Below are 23,517 nucleotides of genomic sequence, written 5' to 3' on the forward strand. Positions count from 1 at the left end.
TTTCCAAAATGGTGTCACTTGTGGGGGGTTTCAATGTTTAGGCACATCAGTGGCTCTCCAAACGCAACATGGCGTCTCATCTCAATTCCTGTCAATTTTGCATTGAAAGGTCAAACGGCGCTCCTTCCCTTCCGAGCTCTCCCATGCGCCCAAACAATGGTTTACCCCCACATATGGGGTATCAGAGTACTCAGGACAAATTGTGCCACAACTTTTGTGGTCCAATTTCTTCTCTTACCATTGGGAAAATAAAAAATTTGGGGCGAAAAGATAATGTTTGTGAAAAAAAATGATTTTTTATTTTTACGGTTCTGCATTATTAACTTCTGTGAAGCACTTGGTGGGTCAAAGTGCTCACCACACCTCTAGATAAGTTCCTTAGGGGGTCTACTTTCCAAAATGGTGTCACTTGTGGGGGGTTTCAATGTTTAGGCACATCAGTGGCTCTCCAAACGCAACATGGCGTCCCATCTCAATTCCAGTCAACTTTGCATTGAAAAGTCAAATGGCGCTCCTTCCCTTCCGAGCTCTGCCATGCGCACAAACTGTGGTTAACCCCCACATATGGGGTATCAGCGTACTCAGGACAAATTGTACAACAACTTTTGGGGTCCATTTTCTCCTGTTACCCTTGGCAAAATAAAACAAATTGGAGCTGAAGTAAATTTTTTGTGAAAAAAAGTTAAATGTTAATTTTTATTTAAACATTCCAAAAATTCCTGTGAAGCACCTGAAGGGTTAATAAACTTCTTGAATGTGGTTTTGAGAACCTTGAGGGGTGCAGTTTTTAGAATGGTGTCACACTTGGGTATTTTCTATCATATAGACCCCTCAAAATGACTTCAAATGAGATGTGGTCCCTAAAATAAAATGGTGTTGTAAAAATGAGAAATTGCTGGTCAACTTTTAACCCTTATAACTCCCTAACAAAAAAAAATTTTTCGTTCCAAAATTGTGCTGATGTAAAGTAGACATGTGGGAAATGTTACTTATTAAGTATTTTGTGTGACATATCTCTGTGATTTAATTGCATAAAAATTCAAAGTTGGAAAATTGCGAAATTTTCAAAATTTTCGCCAAATTTCCATTTTTTTCACAAATAAACGCAGGTAATATCAAAGAAATTTTACCACTATCATGAAGTACAATATGTCATGAGAAAACAATGTCAGAATCACCGGGATCCGTTGAAGCGTTCCAGAGTTATAACCTCATAAAGGGACAGTGGTCAGAATTGTAAAAATTGACCCGGTCCATAACGTGCAAACCACCCTTGGGGGTAAAGGGGTTAACTATGAACTGTCTACAATAATAATTTTACTCTCTCTAAAGAGTTGCTGAAATGACAAGAAGTGAATGTAAATGGGTTAGTGCGTTACTTTCCATACAACGTACATAATCAGCAAATATGAGTTTGAAATCTTATTTTTTTACATAATGAACTCTGAGATTGCTATGGATTTGCCTTCTGAGATGTATAATGTTGCAATATGTCAGGGATCTGCATAGTTTTTGGCACAAGCTTTCTATTGATGGACTAAGTATATCTAATATATAAAGCTGAATGTGTGTGTGTATGTGTGTGTGTGTGTATGTCCAGGATTGGCATCTGCACCGTCGCAGCTACAGCCACAAAATTTTGCACAGTCACACGTCTGGACCCCGAGAGCATCATAGGCTATGTTGTGAGGTGAAATTTTAACCCCGCGCATTCCAATTCACCCAACAATTTTACCCCTATATACATAATGGGGAAAAAGTGAAAGGAAAAGTGTTGGAGGCAAATTAACAGCTGCCAGATGTGAACAAGGGGGACTTAAAGAGTGAGAGCGATGGCGCCAAAGAGTATATACCGTACAGTTGCTAAGGTGGGGCCCCGGCATGGGATACTCACCACACACGGGGATCTGAACACACACACAAAATGCGCCACACACTACCACATGCTTGAACACATATACCACCCTCAGCACACATTTCACCATACATACACCAACCTCGCCACATAAAAGTCGAAACACAAAAGTCGCCACTCAAAACTCACCACGTGCAAAACTCACCTCATGGAAAACTCGCCAAGCGCAAAACTCGCCATGCGCAAAACTTGCTGCACACAACTTGCTACACTAACCTGTCACATGCAACTCGACACACAAAAAGTTGCTACATTCATGTCGCTACACAAAACTCATCTCACAAAAGTCGCTACATGCATGTCGCCACATGCAACTCAATACACACAACTTGACACATGAAACTCGCCCTAAAACACACACAAGTCTGGTATTATCCTTCAAAAATAAAAATCTGATTAATAAGCAGACAAACTACAAGAGCAACAAATGTACCATATAGGAAATACGGCAGCTGTCAGTCACATGACCTGTCTATTATGTGTATGTGTGAGCTAATATATACTGCCAGAGGGGAGGGCTTCCTGTTGGCTGGGGATTTATCAGGCTGCCAATTTAGCTTACAAATACTGAGGTAAAAATACTGACCAAATAACGTGTGAACGCGGTCTAATTCAGGAGGAGATGACATACAGATATACACTATATACAGGGGAGATGACACACAGATATATACTATATACAGGGGAGATGACACACAGGTATATACTATATACAGGAGGAGATGGCACACAGGAATATACAATATACAGGAGAGATGACACACAGGTATCTACTATATAATTGTCTAAGGGTCACTTCCGTCTGTCTGTCTGTCCTTCTGTCACGGTTATTCATTCGCTGATTGGTCTCGGCAGCTGCCTGTCATGGCTGCCGGGACCAATCAGCGACGGGCACAGTCCAATTAGTCCCTCCCCTATTCCCCTGCACTCACTGCCCGGCGCCCGCTCCATAATCCCCTCCACTAACCGCTCACACAGGGTTAATGGCAGCGGTAACGGCCCACGGTGTAACGCACTTCTATTAACCCTGTGTGTCCCCAACTATTTACTATTGATGCTGCCTATGCAGCATCAATAGTAAAAATATGTCATGTTAAAAATAATTAAAAAAAAACAAAAGACCTGCTATACTCGCCATCCGCCGCCTTTCCCGCTCCTCGGGATGCTCCTGGGACCGGTCCATTGCAAGCGGCAGCTTCCGGTCCCAGGGCTGGTGTGCGACAAAGGCCTGCCATGACGTCACGGTCATGTGACCGCGACGTCATCACAGGTCCTGCTCATACCAAGCCCTGGGACCGGAAGCTGACGCTTGTAATGGAGCGATCCCGGGAGCGTCCCGAGGAGCGGAAAAGGCGGCGGATGGTAAGTATAGCAGGACTTTAGCGGGCCTTCGGAAGGTGAGTATATGTTTATTTTTTTAAAGTCTCTATACTACGTGGCTCTGTGCTGTATACTCCGTCGCTGTGCAATTTACTATGTGGCTAGGCAATATACTACATGCCTGGGCAATATACTATGTGGTTGGGCAATATACTTCGTGGTTGGGCAATGTACTACGTGACTGGGCAATATACTATGTGGCTGGGCAATATACTACGTGACTGGGCAATATACTACGTCGCTGGGCAATAGACTACGTGGCTGGGCAATATACTACGTGACTGGGCAATATACTATGTGGCTGGACAATATACTCCGTCGCTGTGCAATATACTACGTGGCTGTGCAATATACTACGTGGTTGGGCAATATACTACGTAACTGGGCAATATACTACGTGGCTGTGCAATATACTACGTGGTTGGGCAATATACTATGTGACTGGGCAATATACTATGTGACTGGTCAATATACTACGTGACTGGGCAATATACTACGTGACTGGGCAATATACTATGTGACTGGGCAATATACTACGTGACTGGGCAATATACTATGTGACTGGGCAATATACTACGTGACTGGGCAATATACTATGTGACTGGGCAATATACTACGTGACTGGGCAATATACTATGTGGCTGGGCAATATGCTACGTCACTGAGCAATATACTACATGGCTGGGCAATATACTATGTGGCTGGACAATATACTCCGTCGCTGTGTGATATACTACGTGACTGGGCAATATACTACGTGGTTGGGCAATATACTATGTGACTGGGCAATATACTATGTGGCTGGGCAATATACTACATCACTGAGTAATATACTACGTGGCTGGGCAATATACTACGTGACTGGGCAATATACTACGTGACTGGGCAATATACTATGTGGCTGGGAAATATACTACGTGGCTGGGCAATATACTACGTTGCTGGGCAATATACTACGTGACTGGGCAATATACTATGTGGCTGGGCAATATACTACATGGGCTGTGCAATATACTACGTGGCTGGGCAATATACTACGTCGCTGGGCAATATACTACATGGACATGCATATTCTAGAATACCCGATGCGTTAGAATCGGGCCACCATCTAGTATACTATATACAGGCAGGAGGAGCTGACACACAGGTATATACTATATACAGGAGGAGACGACACACACATATATGCTATATACAGGGGAGATGACACACAGGTATATGCTATATACAGGAGGAGATGACATACAGGTATATACTATATACAGGAGGACATGACACACAGGAATATACTATATACAGGAGAGATGATACACAGGTATATACTATATACAGGAGGAGATGACACACAGGTATATACTATATACAGGAGGAAATGACACACACATATATACTATATACAGGGGAGATGACACACAGGTATATACTGTACTATATACAAGAGGAGATGACATACAGGTATATACTATATACAGGAGGACATGACACGCAGGTATATACTATATACAGGAGGAGATGGCATACAGGTATATACTATATACAGGAGGAGATGACACACTGGTATATACTATATACAGGGGAGATGACATACAGGTACATACTATATACAGGGGAGATGACACACAGGTATATACTATATACAGGGGAGTTGACACACATATATACTATATACAGGGGAGATGACACACAGGTATATACTATATACAGGAGGAGATGACACACAGGTATATACTATATGCAGGAAGAGATGACATACAGGTACATAGTATATACAGGAGGAGATGACACACTGGTATATACTATATACTGGGGAGATGACATACAGGTACATATTATATACAGCGGAAATGGCACACAGGTTTATACTATATACAGGGGAGATGACACAGGTATATAATATATACAGGGGAGATGACACACATGTATATACTATATACAGGAGGAGATGACACACAGGTATATACTATATACAGGAGGAGATGACACACAGGTATATACTATATACAGGGGAGATGACACACACATATATACTATATATAGGGGAGATGACACACAGGTATATACTATATACAGGAGGAGATGACATACAGGTATATACTATATACAGGAGGAGATGACACACACTTATATACTATATACAGGAGGAGATGACATACAGCTACATACTATATAAAGGAGGAGTTGACACACAGATATATACTATATACAGGAGGAGATGACACACAGGTATATACTATATACAGGAGGAGATGACACACAGGTATATATTATATACAGGAGGAGATGACACACATGTATCTATAATATAACGCTGGGAGCGTCACTCTGTCCGAAGTCTCTATAGACTGCGCAGGCGCAAGCGCCGGCGCAGTCTGGGCCTCACAAAGTGACGCTCCCGGGAGATCGCGGTGTGCGTTCACACTGAACGCACACCGCGATCTCCAACAGAGAAGCAGGGACCGCCAGGAGGGTGAGTATCGGCCATATTCACCTGTCCCCGTTCCTTCGCTGAGCGCCGCTATCTTCCCGGTCTTCGGCCTGTAACCTTCAGTTCAGAGGGCGCGATGACGCGCTTATTGCGCGCCGGCGCCGCCCTCTGACTGAACAGTCATGGCCAGGAGACCGGGAAGATGGCGGCGCGCAGCGATGGAACGGGGCCAGGTGAATATAGTAAGTGCTGGGGGGCCTGAGCTGGCGGCGATACCGGCACCTGACCCCCACAGCGTGCCGGTGTCCCCGCCTGCTCAGGCCCCCCAGCACTCGGCGCCGAGCGGGTCAGAGGCAGTATGGGGACGCAGGATGGAGCAGCACATAAGGATGGGGACGCAGGATGGAGCAGCACATAAGGATGGGGACGCAGGATGGAGCAGCACATAAGGATGGGGACGCAGGATGGAGCAGCACATAACAGGATGGGGACGCAGGATGGAGCAGCACATAAGGATTGGGACGCAGGATGGAGCAGCACATAACAGGATGGGGACGCAGGATGCAGCAGCACATAAGGATGGGGACGCAGGATGGGAGCAGCACATAACAGGATGGGGACGCAGGATGCAGCAGCACATAAGGATGGGGACGCAGGATGGAGCAGCACATAAGGATGGGGGCGCAGGATGGGTGCAGCGCATGACAGGATGGGGACGCAGGATGGGAGCAGCGCATGACAGGATGGGGACGCAGGATGGGAGCAGCGCATGACAGGATGGGGACGCAGGATGGGAGCAGCGCATGACAGGATGGGGACACAGGATGGGAGCAGCGCATGACAGGATGGGGACGCAGGATGGAGCAGCACATGACAGGATGGGGACGCAGGATGGAGCAGCACATGACAGGATGGGGACGCAGGATGGAGCAGCACATGACAGGATGGGGACGCAGGATGGGAGCAGCGCATCACAGGATGGGAGCAGCGCTGTTATGAAAGGCAATTCAGTACCACAATGGACATAGCGGTCAGAGCACATACAGTGATCTGACAATAACCCAAAATCATAGAACGAGCTCTGAGATGTGGGAACTCTGCAGACCGAAATCCCTAATCCTCTCCAAACAACACTAGAGGCAGCCGTTGATTGCGCCTAACTCTGCCTATGCAACTCGGCACAGCCTGAGAAACTAACTAGCCTGAAGATAGAAAATAAGCCTACCTTGCCTCAGAGAAATACCCCAATGGAAAAGGCAGCCCCCCACATATAATGACTGTGAGTTAAGATGAAAAGACAAACGTAGAGATGAAATAGATTCAGCAAAGTGAGGCCCGACTTTCTTAACAGAGCGAGGATAGAAAAGGTAACTTTGCGGTCTACACAAAACCCTAAAGAAAACCACGCAAAGGGGGCAAAAAGACCCTCCGTACCGAACTAACGGCACGGAGGTACACCCTTTGCGTCCCAGAGCTTCCAGCAACAAATTAGACAAGCTGGACAGAAAAAATAGCAAACAAATAGCAAAGAAGAACTTAGCTATGCAGAGCAGCAGGCCACAGGAATGATCCAGGGAAAAGCAAGTCCAACACTGGAACATTGACAGGAAGCCAGGATCAAAGCATTAGGTGGAGTTAAGTAGAGAAGCACCTAACGACCTCACCAGATCACCTGAGGGAGGAAACTCAGAAGCCGCAGTACCACTTCCCTCCACCAACAGAAGCTTACAGAGAGAATAAGCCGAAGTACCACTTGTGACCACAGGAGGGAGCTCTGCCACAGAATTCACAACACAGCGCATCACAGGATGGGGACGCAGGATGGGAGCAGCGCATCACAGGATGGGGACGCAGGATGGGAGCAGCGCATGACAGGATGGGGAGGCAGGATGGAGCAGCGCATGACAGGATGGGGACGCAGGATGGGAGCAGCGCATGACAGGATGGGGACGCAGGATGGAGCAGCGCATGACAGGATGGGAGCAGCACATGACAGAATGGAGGCGCAGGATGGAGCAGCACATGACAGGATGGGGACGCAGGATGGGAGCAGCGCATGACAGGATGGGGACACAGGATGGAGCAGCGCATGACAGGATGGGGACGCAGGATGGAGCAGCACATGACAGGATGGGGACGCAGGATGGGAGCAGCGCATCACAGGATGGGAGCAGCGCATCACAGGATGGGGACGCAGGGTGGGAGCAGCGCATGACAGGATGGGGACGCAGGATGGAGCAGCACATGACAGGATGGGGACGCAGGATGGAGCAGCGCATGACAGGATGGGGACGCAGGATGGAGCAGCACATGACAGGATGGGGACGCAGGATGGAGCAGCGCATGACAGGAAGGGGACGCAGGATGGAGCAGCACATGACAGGATGGGGACGCAGGATGGAGCAGCACATACCAGGATGGAGACCATATACCAATGTAAATGCTCGCCACCCGGGCGTAGAACGGGTTCAATAGCTAGTATACTATATACAGGGGAGATGACACACATATATACTATATACAGGAGGAGATGACACACAGATATATACTATATACAGGAGCAGATGAAACAGGTATATACTATATACAGGAGGAGATGACACACAGGTATATACTATATACAGGAGGAGATGACACACAGGTGTATATTATATACAGGAGGAGATGACTTACAGGTATATACTATATACAGGAGGAGATGACACACATATATACTATATACAGGAGGAGATAACATACAGGTATATACTATATAAAAGAGGAGATGACACATAGGTATATAGAGGAGGAGATGACATACAGCAGGTATATACTATATACAGGGGAGATGACATACAGGTATATACTATATACAGGAGATGACATACAGGTATATACTATATATAGGAGGAGATGACATACAGGTATATAGTATATACAGAAAAGATGACATACAGGTATATACTATATACAGGAGGAGATGACACACAGGTATATACTATATACAGGAGCAGATGACACACAGGTGTATACTATATACAGGAGGAGATGACTTACAGGTACATACTATATACAGGAGATGACATACAGGTGTATACTATATATAAGGGAGATGACAAACATGTATATACTGAGGGGAAAATGAGGGGTGTGAGGTGAAAATGAGGGGTGTGAGGTGAAAATGAGGGGTGTGAGATGAAAATGAAAAGGTGTGAGTGCAAAATGAGAGGAGTGAGGGAAAATAGTGGAGTGATCGGAAAATGACAGATGTGAGGTCGAAATGACAAGTGTTAGAGAGGAGTGAGGGGGAAAATAAGAGGACTGAGGGGGGAAATGAGAGGTGTAAGGGAGAAAATGAGAGATGTGAGGGGGGAAATGAGAGGCGTGATGGGAAAATAAGAGAAGTGAGGTGCTATAACTAACAGATATTTACTATGCTCCGGCAACGCCGGGCTCTTCAGCTAGTTCATTATATAATATGACAGATTGCTCATTGCACATTTTAGGGTGCAGATTATGCCACAGCTAATTTATGCTTTGTAAAGCAATATTTTTGGACAAAGCAAAACTAAATAACAATATGTTGCTTCATTCTTGTTGGTTTTCTCTTGAGAGACATTATTGATGGATTGTACAATCTGGGCTTGGGGGAGTAAACTCTGACTGCAGTGACACCCTAGAAAAAGTTGCAATAATGCAAGGAAGGCTTAAGAGTAAATTCAGACTAGGCGTTCTTTCAGCTTTTTTTTCTGCAGCAAAACCTTGTCTCTTGGCAGCAGAAAAAAAATCATACTTTGTTTGTCTTTTCTTGCCGCGTTTTTGCTGCATTTTCTGCGGCGGTTTTAGCATGCTAGATTTATCTCTTGAGCATGCTGATAAAGTTTAGTGTTGAAAAAAGTCCTATCCCAAACAATCAGGTTTTGGCACAAAAAACACAGCAAAATATGATACCTGCATTTTTGGCCCATTTTTTCTGTGTTTTTTCAGCAACTATTCAAGTCAATGGGTGAAGAACGCTGAAAAATGCAGACAAAACGCTGAAAGAAGTGACATGCTCTATTGTCCAAAAAAAACATGCAAACTCAAAATACTGATGACAAAAAAACAATGAGTGTGCATGAGATTTATGAAATCTCATAGGCTTTTCTGGTACTGTAAAACGCAGCTAAAAATTTTGAATAAAAAAACCACTGAAAAACACCTAGTGTGAACTTAGCCTGTACTTTTTTCCATAAACCATTAGATTTGGAGACAAGTTTCTCTGACACCAGTTTATGTGATGGGGAGAAATGAGTTGAGGATGGACACTACTATTAAAACAGACAAGGGTCGCTGCAGTAAGTGAATACTAGAAATGTGCAGATCGGTTAATGGGACTACAGTAGTCTCTGGTTGCTGGACATGAGGTTCATAAATATTAACTTCCATGATCCCTGTCATGGCTTTTGATTAGCTGGCTGGCACAATGTTGTAGCATGATGCACATGCGACGTCATCCCAGTACTGACCAAACGAAAGCAGCGCCAGGGATTTCAGAATGTAAAAGATTCACTAGCCTCACATCCAGAAGCCAGGGACTACTGACCTGATGAACCGGAGACCTGTCTGTTAGGCCGGGGTCACACTTGCGTGTGTAATGCGAGAAACTTGCGCGAGTCTCTCGTCTCGCATCAATACCCGGCACTGCCGCTGGCACTCGGGACTGGAGCGTGTAGCTGCATGTATTTCTATGCAGCCGCACACTCCGGTCCCGAGTGCTGGCAGCAGTGCCGGGTATTGATGTGAGAGACTCGAGCGAGTTTCTCGCATTACACACACACAAGTGTGACCCCGGCCTTACTCATATTGTGAATGTTCATCTGAATGGCTATCTTTGTTTTGCAGAGTTTTGCGGAAGAATAGAATCCTCACAATAAGTGACAACACTTTTTCATCACTCTCTAGACTGGATGAGCTGTAAGTGTGGCAGACCTCACTAAAGTGGCATAGTATATTTTATAGAATGGCAGGACTAGTCAATGATTGCTAAAACATAAGACGTTAAAGTATTAATAGTGAAAGTATCAGTCCTAAAATCGATGTAGTGTCACACTGCAAAAAATGCAAAAAAAAATTGTAATTGCATTTTACTTTTTTCAAAACAATGAGAAAAATAGTGTATAATTATTGTGCACTTTTTATTTCGACAGAGACTTGGCTAATAACAGAATCGAAGCATTTTCCCCATCTTTACTCAAGGACATGAAGGAATTATCCCAGCTGTAAGTCTCCTCTGAGGTTTTAGTTACGCCATTCTAGCTGCAAACATTAACTGTAATCAAAGATATTGAAATTCTGCAGAAATGTATACAGTATACAAGCTGGAGTACTAGGGGAAATCAGAGTGAAATTTCCATGTCTGCCCTTTCAATCACTAATTTATTGGCCTGTATAGTAAGTAATAATACTCAGTCAATACATTTATTTTATCAAAACTTGTGGTTAAAAGGGTCTTCTCAAGTTCATGGGGTAGGGGTTAACTTTCCAATGAAGGCCCTGCCAGGGCCCCAACTGACCTCCATGGCGCCCACTAATCCAGCTGAATGGAGCGGAGGTCAATCATATACACTTCCTATCATTCTTAATGGAAGCACCGGAGACTGCCGAAATTTGAAGGGTGTTCAGCCTTTTTAAAACTATTAAATAAATTATATGTTTGATAAAAATGGTGTGGAATCCCTCTTATTTTTATTAACCAGCTGGGTGAAAGCAGACAGCTGGGGGCTTGTGTTATTATTCTGGGAAGGGGACAATATCCATAAAGGTTCCCAGCCTATTAATAACAGCTAACAGCTGTTTGCTTAGCTTTTACTGGTTACTAAAAAGGAGGGACCCAAAAAGAAAATTGATGTGGGGTCCCCACTAGTTTTAATAACTAGGAAAAGCTAAACAGACAGCTGTAGCCTGATATTAATTGGCTGGGAAGAGACCATGGATATTGGCCCCCTCCCAGACTAATAACAACAGCCCTCAGCCACCCCAACAATGGCACATCCATTAGATGCGCCAATTCTGGTGCTTGACCTGGTGCATTTGCAAGTGGTGTAATTGTTTTGGGATTGATGTCACCTGTTTTATATCAGCTGACATCAAGCCCTGGGGTTAGTAATCAAGAGATGTCTATCAGACATTATTAACCCCATAGTCAAAAGTAATACACTCACAAAGAAAAGTCCTTTAATTATACAAATCACTTCAGACAATTACCCTTTTTTACCCATTTATTAACGGAATAATAAAAATAAAATAAAGGTAATCCTCACCTGTCTGCCATAATTCCAAAATAAGGAGTTCCTATGATGATCCCCAACTCTGCTACATTCAGATGGTAAAGGCTAAGCAAACATCTGTGGGCTATTATTAATAGGCTGGGAAGCTTCATGGATATTGACCCCTTCCCAGAATAATAGCATCAGCCCTCAGCTGTCTGCTTTCCCTCAGCTGGTTAATAAAAATAAGGGTTACCCACAACATTTTTTTATTTAATTTTAAATTTATTAGCTAAATACATATACATTAAGCTACACACACTGCGCTAATTAAATATCTCACTGACCTCTTTCTTTCTATCTATTCTTTCTATTCTGATGGGTCACACAGTGAATTTAGTATACTTGTCTGATGAAATGTCGGATTTCCTATGAGATGGGTGCGTAAAAAAAAATTTCTTGCACCCATTGACTTGCATTGGTAACTCTCGTCCGATATATGTGGCCACTCACAGCATGCTGCGTTTTTTTCCTCAGTCTGATACGAGCTGAGGAAAAAATTGCAGATTAACACATAATCATTGAATAACATTAATCAGAGTGCAATCCTATCTTTATTGCAGATTGTCCGATTTAAATACAGATGTGTACGAGCCGTTTAAGAGAGTTTCTCACCGCTCCTTACAGTTTTCTCTATAGGATGAAAATTCTGAAGCATTTTTTTTTTATTTTCTATTTTATGTTGTTCCTCTCTTATTTGTCCTGGAAATTTCTGAATAAACTTGTAACTGGTTGTTAGCGTTTTCCTTATCCATAAAATGTAACCGTCCAATGCTCTTATATATCTATTCTCTTTCTTCCTACCTCCAGGAATATTTCTGACAACCCCATGCAGAAGATTCAACCAGAACAATTTGATTATGTACTTACACTGAAATCCTTGTAAGTAGAGCGCTTAGAATTAAAAAATGTTATTTTATCTGATCTAGGCTAGTAAATTTATATACTGTCATTGCTTTGTGTATTCAGCAATAGATTACATGATGGCAGATCTAAAGATTATTATTATTGCATGGATTTTTTATTTAGTCATTCATGATCATACCATTTTCCCCCTTACTGACCAGACACATTTTCAAGCTTTATCGTACATGAGCTTCGAACGGCTCAATTTTTTTCTCTGTTTTGGATGTTCAAATGAGCTTTGCCTTTTTTTCACAAAACATGGGGCTTCTTTTTTATGACATTTTTATATTTCATTTTTTTTGCTGATATTGGAATGAAAATGTAAAGAACAAAGGAAATAAATGCCTATTTTATATTTTTTTAAATTACTTTTACTATCACAAAATACCGCTGACAACTGTCATGATGCAGGTCTGGGTTTGTTTCTATGTATTCTCTCCCCAGTCTAGTCATGCAGGGGTTAACCTTCTCTGCCTTGTTTTGGATTCTGTGTGGCTATTTCAGTCTGCTGTGGCCTGCAAACCAATGTCAGTGATAGTTCATGCTCCCAGGCTAGAGCAGCTGACCCCTTGATACTGTATTTTGTCCTCTGCCCGTTTACTCTGTTCCCGTGACCACCCTTTCTTGCCACCCCGCTTGTCTTAGTGTTTGCTCCCTATTCTTGGACTTTTATGTGACCCGGCTTGTCTTCTGACCTGCTTGACTGTCTCTCGTCTCTGTTATTTCTGCTCCCGTCTGGCTCGTATTTGACCACGTGTATTGCTGTGACCTATGATACTTCTTGTCCTGACAGTCTCTGACTCGGCCCATCTGACCACTCTTTCGCCATGAGGTGGCGCTTATGTTGCTGCTCTGAGGTGTTGCGCTGTGTGTGCATCCTCTCTTCCCTCACCATCATCCCCTGGTGGAGGTTGCGCTATAGTGCACTGCAGCAGCATTACAACAACATATTCAAATTGCATTCCCTTTGAAGTACAAATTAATTCATATATTGAATTTTTTTCGTTGTTTCATTTATTTACACTATTTTTTTTCCATAAGATCATTAAAAAAACATTGGGGAGGGACATTTTAACATATTGATACATTCTTTTTATTGATGTTTTTCCCTGTAGCTGGTGTTGGAATATTAGTCTCAGTTAAAGGGGAAATTCAGCCTCCTGCCTACATAGCAGAGACGACTGGATCTCCTTCGACCCTGTAGCTCCCACTCTCTACACCCAGTGATCACATATTTACAAGGTGTGGAGGAGGAAGCAATACTAGTGCTTTCTAATCTGTATATACAAGCACAACACTCTGTATAGAGATCGAGAAGGTCAACATGGTAAAAAACCTTGTTTTTCTTCTGTGTGCAAAATCTGGATGTGTCTGACAGTCAATTCTTTTTCCTCACAGCTACACAACATCCTACAAGCTGCTTATACTGTTTAAGGACACTAGTGCTAAATAGTAAAATGTGGACTGCCCAGATCATAGATATGTGCATAAACCTACGATAGACTTTTGGGCCATACAGTAAGATAGGGATCATCAGGGATAGACATTTGAGGATCAGGGGTGCCAATTCTCATATTATTAGGGTGCCAACCTTGGCAGTTAGGTAGACCCAGAGGTTAGGGCTTGTGAGGGTGAACATTTTAAATATTGTAATTTTGTTTTTGTTTGTTATTTTCGATTGCCCTTATATTGTAAACCATATCTAATAAAATGTATAATTTTTAACGGTATTTTTTCGATGGCACTCCGTACAGTAAGATAGCCTAACGTTACTGTCTAGGTGACCAATTCTATCAGTGTCTCGAATAGGACTGTGTTCTACCGCACTTTATAGTGAATTGATTCCTTATACTAATGGCTATATTTTATTTTGTGCTACAGAAGCCTTGAGGGGATTGAAATTCCAAATATTCAGAGAAGAATGTTCATGCCACTCAGAAATCTCACCCACATGTATGTAACATTTTTGCTATCCTCATCAAACAATATCTGCCCACACGGCTATGTTCACGTACATGTTTTCCTCACCCCATGAATGGTAATATATAAAAGGGTTTCAGAAATGAAAATGAATGCTCCTTCAGATGTCCTACACTGCTCCACTTTCATTTTTGTTCAGAAGATTCAGGCCAATGAGTACAGGAAAGAAATATATCTTGGTACCGTGTTAGCCAGTGGATAGAAAAATATTTAGAATTGAGAGTCCTCAGTGGTTGATACCTTTTAATGGCTAACTGAACAGATGGTAACAAATTGCAAGCTTTCGAGACTACACAGGTCTCTTCATCAGGCAAAGACTAAAACAAATTCTGAAGAATCACATATTTATGCACAACATAGTATAGGAAACTTACATCAACTAAGGAACTTGCCCCTCAGACCATGAAGGGTCATTACAATAGAAAAGGAAAAAAAAAATGGAGAGAAACCAGCTCACCTACTAGGCATTTGTTGTGGGGGAAGCCCGGATGCCGTGCAGTCTTCACGTGAAACAATAGAACAAAATAGAAGAGAAAATCCAGCTTCCAAAAATATCCAATTTATTAAAGTTAAAATCCAAGGTCCAAAAACATGGTTCACAGGAGAGGAGATAGCAGCATGCTACGCGTTTCGAACACTAGGTTCTTTTTCAAAGCACTGCTTTGAAAAAGAACCTAGTGTTCGAAACGCGTAGCATGCTGCTATCTCCTCTCAATAGAACAAAATAGAAGAGAAAATCCAGCTTCCAAAAATATCCAATTTATTAAAGTTAAAATCCAAGGTCCAAAAACATGGTTCACAGGAGAGGAGATAGCAGCATGCTACGCGTTTCGAACACTAGGTTCTTTTTCAAAGCACTGCTTTGAAAAAGAACCTAGTGTTCGAAACGCGTAGCATGCTGCTATCTCCTCTCCTGTGAACCATGTTTTTGGACCTTGGATTTTAACTTTAATAAATTGGATATTTTTGGAAGCTGGATTTTCTCTTCTATTTTGTTCATTACAACAGAGACCCTAATCACAGGACAATAAAATAATCCTTATCTAAGAATTGGCCCAATATTTATGGACGTAACTGTTTATCACCCATGGTAATTCTGCTTTATGTCACCTGGCTTATCCATGGTTTTTTTTCCCCTCTTTTTTTTTTCCTATACTATGTTGTGCATAAATATGTGATTCTTCAGAATTTGTTTTAGTCTTTGCCTGATGAAGAGACCTGTGTAGTCTCGAAAGCTTGCAATTTGTTACCATCTTTTCAGTTGGCCAATGAGTAGTTATTCTTACAAATTTCTAAGGAAAATAGTGGTGGATCTTTGAATAGAGACACAGTATTTGTGGGTCTCTACATTAATTTCTTTTTAGAACGCTATTGATTGCTATGGCCAAAATAACATTTTATACCAAAAGGACGGCACTTAGTCAGAGAACTAAAAATAAGTTGACCCAGAAGGGAGCTGATGGTGCTTAGATGTGGCCCTTCCATTGTGAAGCTCATCTTGGAGAGGCACCAGTTACCATCTGTCCTATCCTAAAGTAGCTCAAAATAGAATTCGATTTATCCCTATAAACTCTGAGCTATTTATTCCGAGTGTCACACAGTGATTTCTTCTGTTCACCACCTGACAGTTTAGACATAGATGTCAAAAATCTGTAATTTATAGGATGTCTTGGGAACAGGTGGTATCTCTGGAAATCTGCTGATTGTTAGGGAATATGAATGGTTATAGAGTACTTTCAATGAGGCCCCATGTGAATATTATGATCGGATCCTCAAATTCTTTTTTGTAAAACATCTGCCGCATTATACATTTGGAGTAATTATACTTATTTTAAGAATGACAACACATAACAAATGATTCTCTCTGGATTTGAAAAAAAAAATCATAGTTCTCACCTGCTTTAATTTCCAACCTAGTTTTAACTAAAGAAATTGGGAATTAATTACTGTTGGTAAACCTCATCATTTTTATGTTAATTAATAAGTAGGTAAGGCCCCCTGGAATGTTAAGATGCCAAATACACAACCCTTGATAAAAAAAAACCAAGGCATAATAATGGATGGTTGGAGTCCAATGTTCAGAGCAACATTATATTCTGCTGTGATTATATTCATAATCACGAACAGAGCCGGAATAACCAACCAGGTCAACTTTGATTTTCTGAATTCTTCTGGAAAAATGGAACATTGTCTCTGATAGCAAGCTCAGCTGGCCTATCACAATCTTTTGTCACATGTGGCCAATTGTATTTTCCTAATATCCAGACTCTTATAATTAAAAAATTGCATTCAGCTCACCCAACTACACATAAACAGTTTTTTGGCTGTCAGCAAATTATAACCCCGCATGCACAGCCATTTGATTCATTATCACTGAGGGCACTAGTTATGCCTGAAACACGTAGATGAGTATTGCATCTGTCTGTTTGTATTTTAGAACTTCATATTCATCTCTTGTACTTATACATTTTTTTTGTCCTTCGCAGATATTTTAAGAAATTCCAATACTGTGGCTTCGCTCCTCATGTAAGAAACTGCAAGCCAAACACAGATGGCATTTCTTCTCTGGAGAATTTGCTTGCCAGCATAGTACAGCGAGTGTTTGTTTGGGTTGTTTCTGTGGCCACCTGCTTTGGGAACATCTTTGTCATTTGCACTCGGCCATACATCAGATCAGAGAACAAGCTACATGCTATGTGTATCATATCTCTTTGTTGTAAGTAGATACATGGTAAATTCACAGGAATTAAGAATTCTTCTTTTACGCCTTGCTATGGAATCATTGAGAGCCTTCAATGGATATTCTGGTCTGCATAAATGATCACCTACAACTGGATATGTGATCATTGTTAGAAAGATGTGGGTCTCACTGATGAGATATCCATCGATAGACAAAATTACTTGAGTCCCCTGTTTTTCTATTGTTTTTCCCTGGTTTCTCTTTAAAGGGACTCTGTCACCTGAATTTGGCGGGACTGGTTTTGGGTCATATGGGCGGAGTTTTCGGGTGTTTGATTCACCCTTTCCTTACCCGCTGGCTGCATGCTGGCTGCAATATTGGATTGAAGTTCATTCTCTGTCCTCCATAGTACACGCCTGCGCAAAGCAATCTTGCCTTGTGCAGGTGTGTACTATGGAGGACAGAGAATGAACTTCAATCCAATATTGCAGCCAGCATGCAGCCAGCGGGTAAGGAAAGGGTGAATCAAACACCCGAAAACTCCGCCCATATGACCCAAAACCAGTCCCGCCAAATTCAGGTGACAGGTTCCCTTTAAATCTATGGTAATGAACACATCAATATGGCCAAGAGCATGACTGGGCTCAGCTATGTTATCATTGACTTAAACCGTAAACTAAGAATGTGCATGAAAAGGTGTAATAGTGTGGGGTTCATATTATTATTAATTGTTAATATTATATTCCTTATACTGCATTTAAAAGTAAGAATTTAGTTCCTTTAAACATTTCTTCTTTCTATTTTTGAAAAACTGATTAGACATACAGTACAGACCAAAAGTTTGGAAACACCTTCTCATTTAAAGATTTTTCTGTATTTTTATGACTATGAAAATTGTACATTCACATTGAAGGCATCAAAACTATGAATTAACACATGTGGAATTATATACTTAACAAAAAAGTGTGAAACAACTGAAATTATGTCTTATATTCTAGGTTCTTCAAAGTAGCCACCTTTTGCTTTGATGACTGCTTTGCACACTCTTGGCATTCTCTTGATGAGCTTCAAGAGGTAGTCACCGGGGATGGTTTTCAATTCACAGGTGTGCCATGTCAGGTTTAACAAGTGGTATTTCTTGCCTTATAAATGGTGTTGGGACCATCAGTTGTGTTGTGCAGAAGTCTGGTGGATACACAGCTGATAGCCCTACTGAATAGACTTTTAGAATTTGTGTTATGGCAAGAAAAAAGCAGCTAAGTAAAGAAAAACGAATGGTCATCATTACTTTAAGAAATGAAGGTCATTCAGTCTGAAAAATTGGGCAATCTTTGAAAGTGTCCCCAAGTGAGGTGGCAAAAACCATCAAGCGCTACAAAGAAACTGGCTCACATGAGGACCGCCCCAAAAAAGGAAGACTATGAGTCACCTCTGCTTCTGAGGATAAGTTTATCCAAGTCACCAGCCTCACAAATCGCAGGTTAACAGCAGCTCAGATTAGAGACCAGGTCAATGCCACACAGAGTTCTAGCAGCAGACACATGTCTACAACAACTGTTAAGAGGAGACTTTGTGCAGCAGGCCTTCATGGTAAAATAGCTGCTAGGAAACCACTGCTAAGGACAGGCAACAAGAAAAGAGACTTGTTTGGGCTAAAGAACACAAGCAATGGACATTAGACCAGTGGAAATCTGTGCTTTGGTCTGATGAGTCCAAATTTGAGATCTTTGGTTCCAACCACCGTGTCTTTGTGCGACGCAGAAAAGGGGAACGGATGGACTCTACCTGCCTGGTTCCCCCCATGAAGCATGGATGAGGAGGTGTGATGGTGTGGGGGTGCTTTGCTGGTGACTCTGTTGGGGATTTATTCAAAATTGAAGGCATACTGAACCAGCATGGCTACTACAGCCTCTTGCAGCGGCATGCTATTCCATCCAGTTTGCGTTTAGTTGTACCATCATTTATTTTTCAACAAGACAATGACCCCAAACACACCTTCAGGCTCTGTAAGGGCTATTTGACCAAGCAGGAGAGTGATGGGTTACTACGCCAGATGACCTGGCCTCCAAAATCACCAGACCTGAACCCAATTGAGATGGTTTGGGGTGAGCTGGACCGCAGAGTGAAGGCAAAAGGGCCAACAAGTGCTAAGCATCTCTGGGAACTCCTTCAAAATTGTTTCAAGACCATTCCCGGTGACTACCTCTTGAAGCCCCTCCAACGAATGCCAAGAATGTGCAAAGCAGTCATGAATGCAAAAGGTGGCTACTTTGAAGAACCTAGAATATAAGACATAATTTCAGTTGTTTCACACTTTTTTGCTAAGAATATAATTCCACATGTGTTAATTCATAGTTTTGATGCCTTCAGTGTGAATGTACAATTGTCATAGTCATGAAAATACAGAAAAATCTTTAAATGAGATGTGTCCAAACTTTTGGTCTCTACTGTACATATATACACTGCTCAGAAAAATAAAGGGAACACTTAAACAACAGAATATAACTCCAAGTAAATCAAACTTCTGTTAAATAAAACTGTCCCCTTAGGAAGCAACACTGTTTGACAATCAATTTCACATGCTGTTGTGCAAGTGGATTAGACAACAGATGGAAATTATTGGCAACTATCAAGACACCCTCAATAGAGGAGTGGTTCTGCAGGTGAGGACCACAGACCACATCTCAGTACCAATGCTTTCTGGCTGATGTTTTGGTCACTTTTGAATGCTGGTTGTGCTTTCACACTCGTGGTAGCATGAGACGGACTCTAAAACCCACACAAGTGGCTCAGGTAGTGCAGCTCATCCAGGATGGCACATCAATGCGAAGTTTGCTGTGTCTGTCAGCGTAGTGTCCAGAGGCTGGAGGCACTACCAGGAGACAGGCCAGTACACCAGGAGATGTGAAGGGGGCCGTAGGAGGGCAACAACCCAGCAGCAGGACTGCTACCTCAGCCTTTGTGCAAGGAGGAACAGGAGGAGCACTGCCAGAGCCCTGCAAAATGACCTCCAGCAGGCCACAAATGTGCATGTGTCTGCACAAACGGTTAGAAACCGACTCCATGAGGATGGTCTGAGTGTCCGAGGTCCACAGATGGGGGTTGTGCTCACAGCTCAACACCATGCAGCACGCTTGGCATTTGCCACAGAACAACAGGATTGGCAAATTTGCCACTTGCGCCCTGTGCTCTTCACAGATGAAAGCAGGTTCACACTGAGCACATGTGACAGACGTGACAGAGCCTGAAGACGCCATGGAGCGTGGTCTGCTGCCTGCAACATCCTTCAGCATGACCGGTTTGGCAGTGGGTCAATAATGGTGTGGGGTGGCATTTCTTTGGAGGGCCGCACAGCCCTCCATGTGCTCCCCAGAGGTAGCCTGACTGTCATTTGGTACCTACAGTAGATGAGATCCTCAGACCCTTTGTGAGACAATATGCTGGTGCGGTTGGCCCTGGGTTCCTCTTAATGCAGGACAATGCCAGACCTCATGTGGCTGGAGTGTGTCAGCAGTTCCTGCAAGATGAAGGCATTGAAGCTATGGACTGGCCCGCCCGTTCCCCAGACCTTAGTCCGATTGAACACATCTGGGACATCATGTCTCGCAACATCCACCAACGTCACGTTGCACCACAGACTGTCCAGGAGTTGGCAAATGCTTTAGTCCAGGTCTGGGAGGAGATCCCTCAGGAGACCAACCGCTGCCTCATCAGGAGCATGCCCAGGCGCTGTAGGGAGGTCATTCAGGCACATGGAGGCCACACACACTACTGAGCATCATTTCCTTGTCTTGAGGCATTTCCACTTAAGTCGGATTAACCTGCAACTTCATTTTCCACTTTGATTTTGAGCATCATTTCAACTCCAGACCTCCGTGGGATATTAGTTGTGATTTACGTTGATCATTTTTAGGTTTTATTGTTCTCCACACATTCCACTATGTTATGAATAAAGATTTACAACTGGAATATTTCATTCAGTGATATCTAGGATGTGGGATTTTAGTGTCCCGTTTATTTTTTTTAGCAGTGTATATATATATATATATATATATATATATATATATATATATATATATATATATATATAATATATATATATATATATATATATATATATACACACACACACATCTGGAAAATGTCACTACAGTTTTAAATACATTTTTTTTTAGCCCAAATCAAGTGAATTCAAATGGAGTGGACGATATTAAACAAGGATTTAGACTTTTCATTATCTTGCTAGATCCACTATTTGCTATGGCTCCTGAAAAAAATGAAAAGTTACAAAAGCAATTTTGCTCTAAAAAGTAATTTGCGTGAAATCACCCAAAGGCCCTCTTCACACATCAGTACGTGTGGTGACAGTTTTCACACGTCCTATAGACACTTACACACGCAGACCCATTCAAATCCACGGACCATGTGTCTGTGTGCAAAGCACGTAGATATGTCCGTTTTTTGCTGATAGCATTGTTCGCATTACATCCCGCAAAAGTGCACACTGATAACACATGGATGACATCCGTGTCACCGTGTGTCATCAGTTTGACACATACCAGCATCTGGGAAAAGCTTTACCGTTAACGTTGTTCCCATGCGCCGGGTGCTGAATCAAACTCTCATCATTGTCCCCTAGTCTCCCTGTGATCAGAGCGACCAGGCGACACTGATGAGAGTTGGAGTTGACACCCTCCATCTGTGAATAGTGTGTATTAAATAAATACATTTAAAAGAAAAACGACATGGGGTACCTCTTAATTTGACTAATTTGACTAATTTTACTAACCAGCTGAGAGAAAGCAGACAGCATGGGGGCTGGTGTTATTATTCTTGGAAGGAGCTAATAACCATAAAGGTTCCCAGCCTATTAATATCATTAAACTGACTGATGTGTCCACTCACAGTGTGTGACATTTCTCACACTGCGAGTGGTGATGTCAGTAAGGTTACTGCAGTTCATAGGCCACCTCACTCAGAGCTTACCATGGGAACCGCTGCCTGTGACCATCAGTAACACCATCACTGTAGCTGGAAATTTCTCACGGTACTGTAACTGCATTCTGACAGGTGTGGTGAGCGGTCACGGTACTGATGTCACCGCTCACCACACCATCCGGATGTAGCAGAGTTGGGGATCGTCCTGGGACCTCATAATTCTGGATTAACTCTCTTCTCCATGATCAGAGACAATAATACAAGCATATAAGGATATTGCAGTAGATATACAATAGAAGCAGACACACCTTTCATTCACTGACAATGAGTCTATCTCTATAACACTTTTACATCGAGTATATTACATATTAAATTATATATGTAAGGTCATCTGTTTTTGCATGAAGCATTTTCGGATCCAGCTACAAGAGCAGGACTTGGACACAACTTTGGTATCAGTCATATCCAGCTCAGGCATTAAAAATCTTAAAATCTTACTGGACACATGTAATGTATAGAAATCCATCCAACGTAGCTACCATTAATACTTGTTTTCCAGGTGCTGATTGCCTAATGGGATTATACCTATTTGTTGTTGGATATTATGATCTGAAATACAGAGGAGAATACAACAAGAATGCCCAGGCCTGGATGGACAGCACACAATGTCGGCTGGTTGGATCATTGGCCATACTCTCTACAGAAGTTTCAGTCTTACTTCTTACCTACCTGACTGTGGAAAAATACATTTGCATAGTGTATCCTTTCAGATGTCTGAAACCAGGAAAATGCAGGACAATAACCTCCTTAATACTTATTTGGATTATCGGTTTTATTATAGCCTTTCTACCCCTCAGTAATGAAGATATATTTCATAACTATTATGGAACTAATGGCGTCTGTTTCCCCCTACACTCAGAACAGCCAGAAAGCACCGCAGCTCAGATCTACTCTGTAGCCATCTTCCTGGGTAAGCCACTGAAAAATCTGTTAATTCTGCTAAAAA

At 42.4% G+C, this 23,517-nt stretch overlaps 1 protein-coding gene across 2 annotated transcripts in view; it reads left to right on the forward strand.

The window, feature by feature from the left end:
- The window catches only part of RXFP1 (relaxin family peptide receptor 1), a 578,825-nt gene that overhangs the window by 515,371 nt on the left and 39,937 nt on the right, over positions 1 to 23,517 (forward strand). For both annotated transcript variants that reach the window (XM_069744133.1, XM_069744134.1), the window contains 6 exons: positions 10,584 to 10,655; positions 10,889 to 10,960; positions 12,818 to 12,889; positions 14,795 to 14,866; positions 17,380 to 17,609; positions 23,071 to 23,481. In XM_069744133.1, the coding sequence (XP_069600234.1) occupies positions 10,584 to 10,655; positions 10,889 to 10,960; positions 12,818 to 12,889; positions 14,795 to 14,866; positions 17,380 to 17,609; positions 23,071 to 23,481 (929 nt within the window). The remainder of the gene's footprint in view (positions 1 to 10,583; positions 10,656 to 10,888; positions 10,961 to 12,817; positions 12,890 to 14,794; positions 14,867 to 17,379; positions 17,610 to 23,070; positions 23,482 to 23,517) is intronic.

The sequence above is a fragment of the Ranitomeya imitator genome, chromosome 1 (assembly GCF_032444005.1).
Source record: "Ranitomeya imitator isolate aRanImi1 chromosome 1, aRanImi1.pri, whole genome shotgun sequence".
NCBI lineage: Eukaryota > Metazoa > Chordata > Amphibia > Anura > Dendrobatidae > Ranitomeya > Ranitomeya imitator.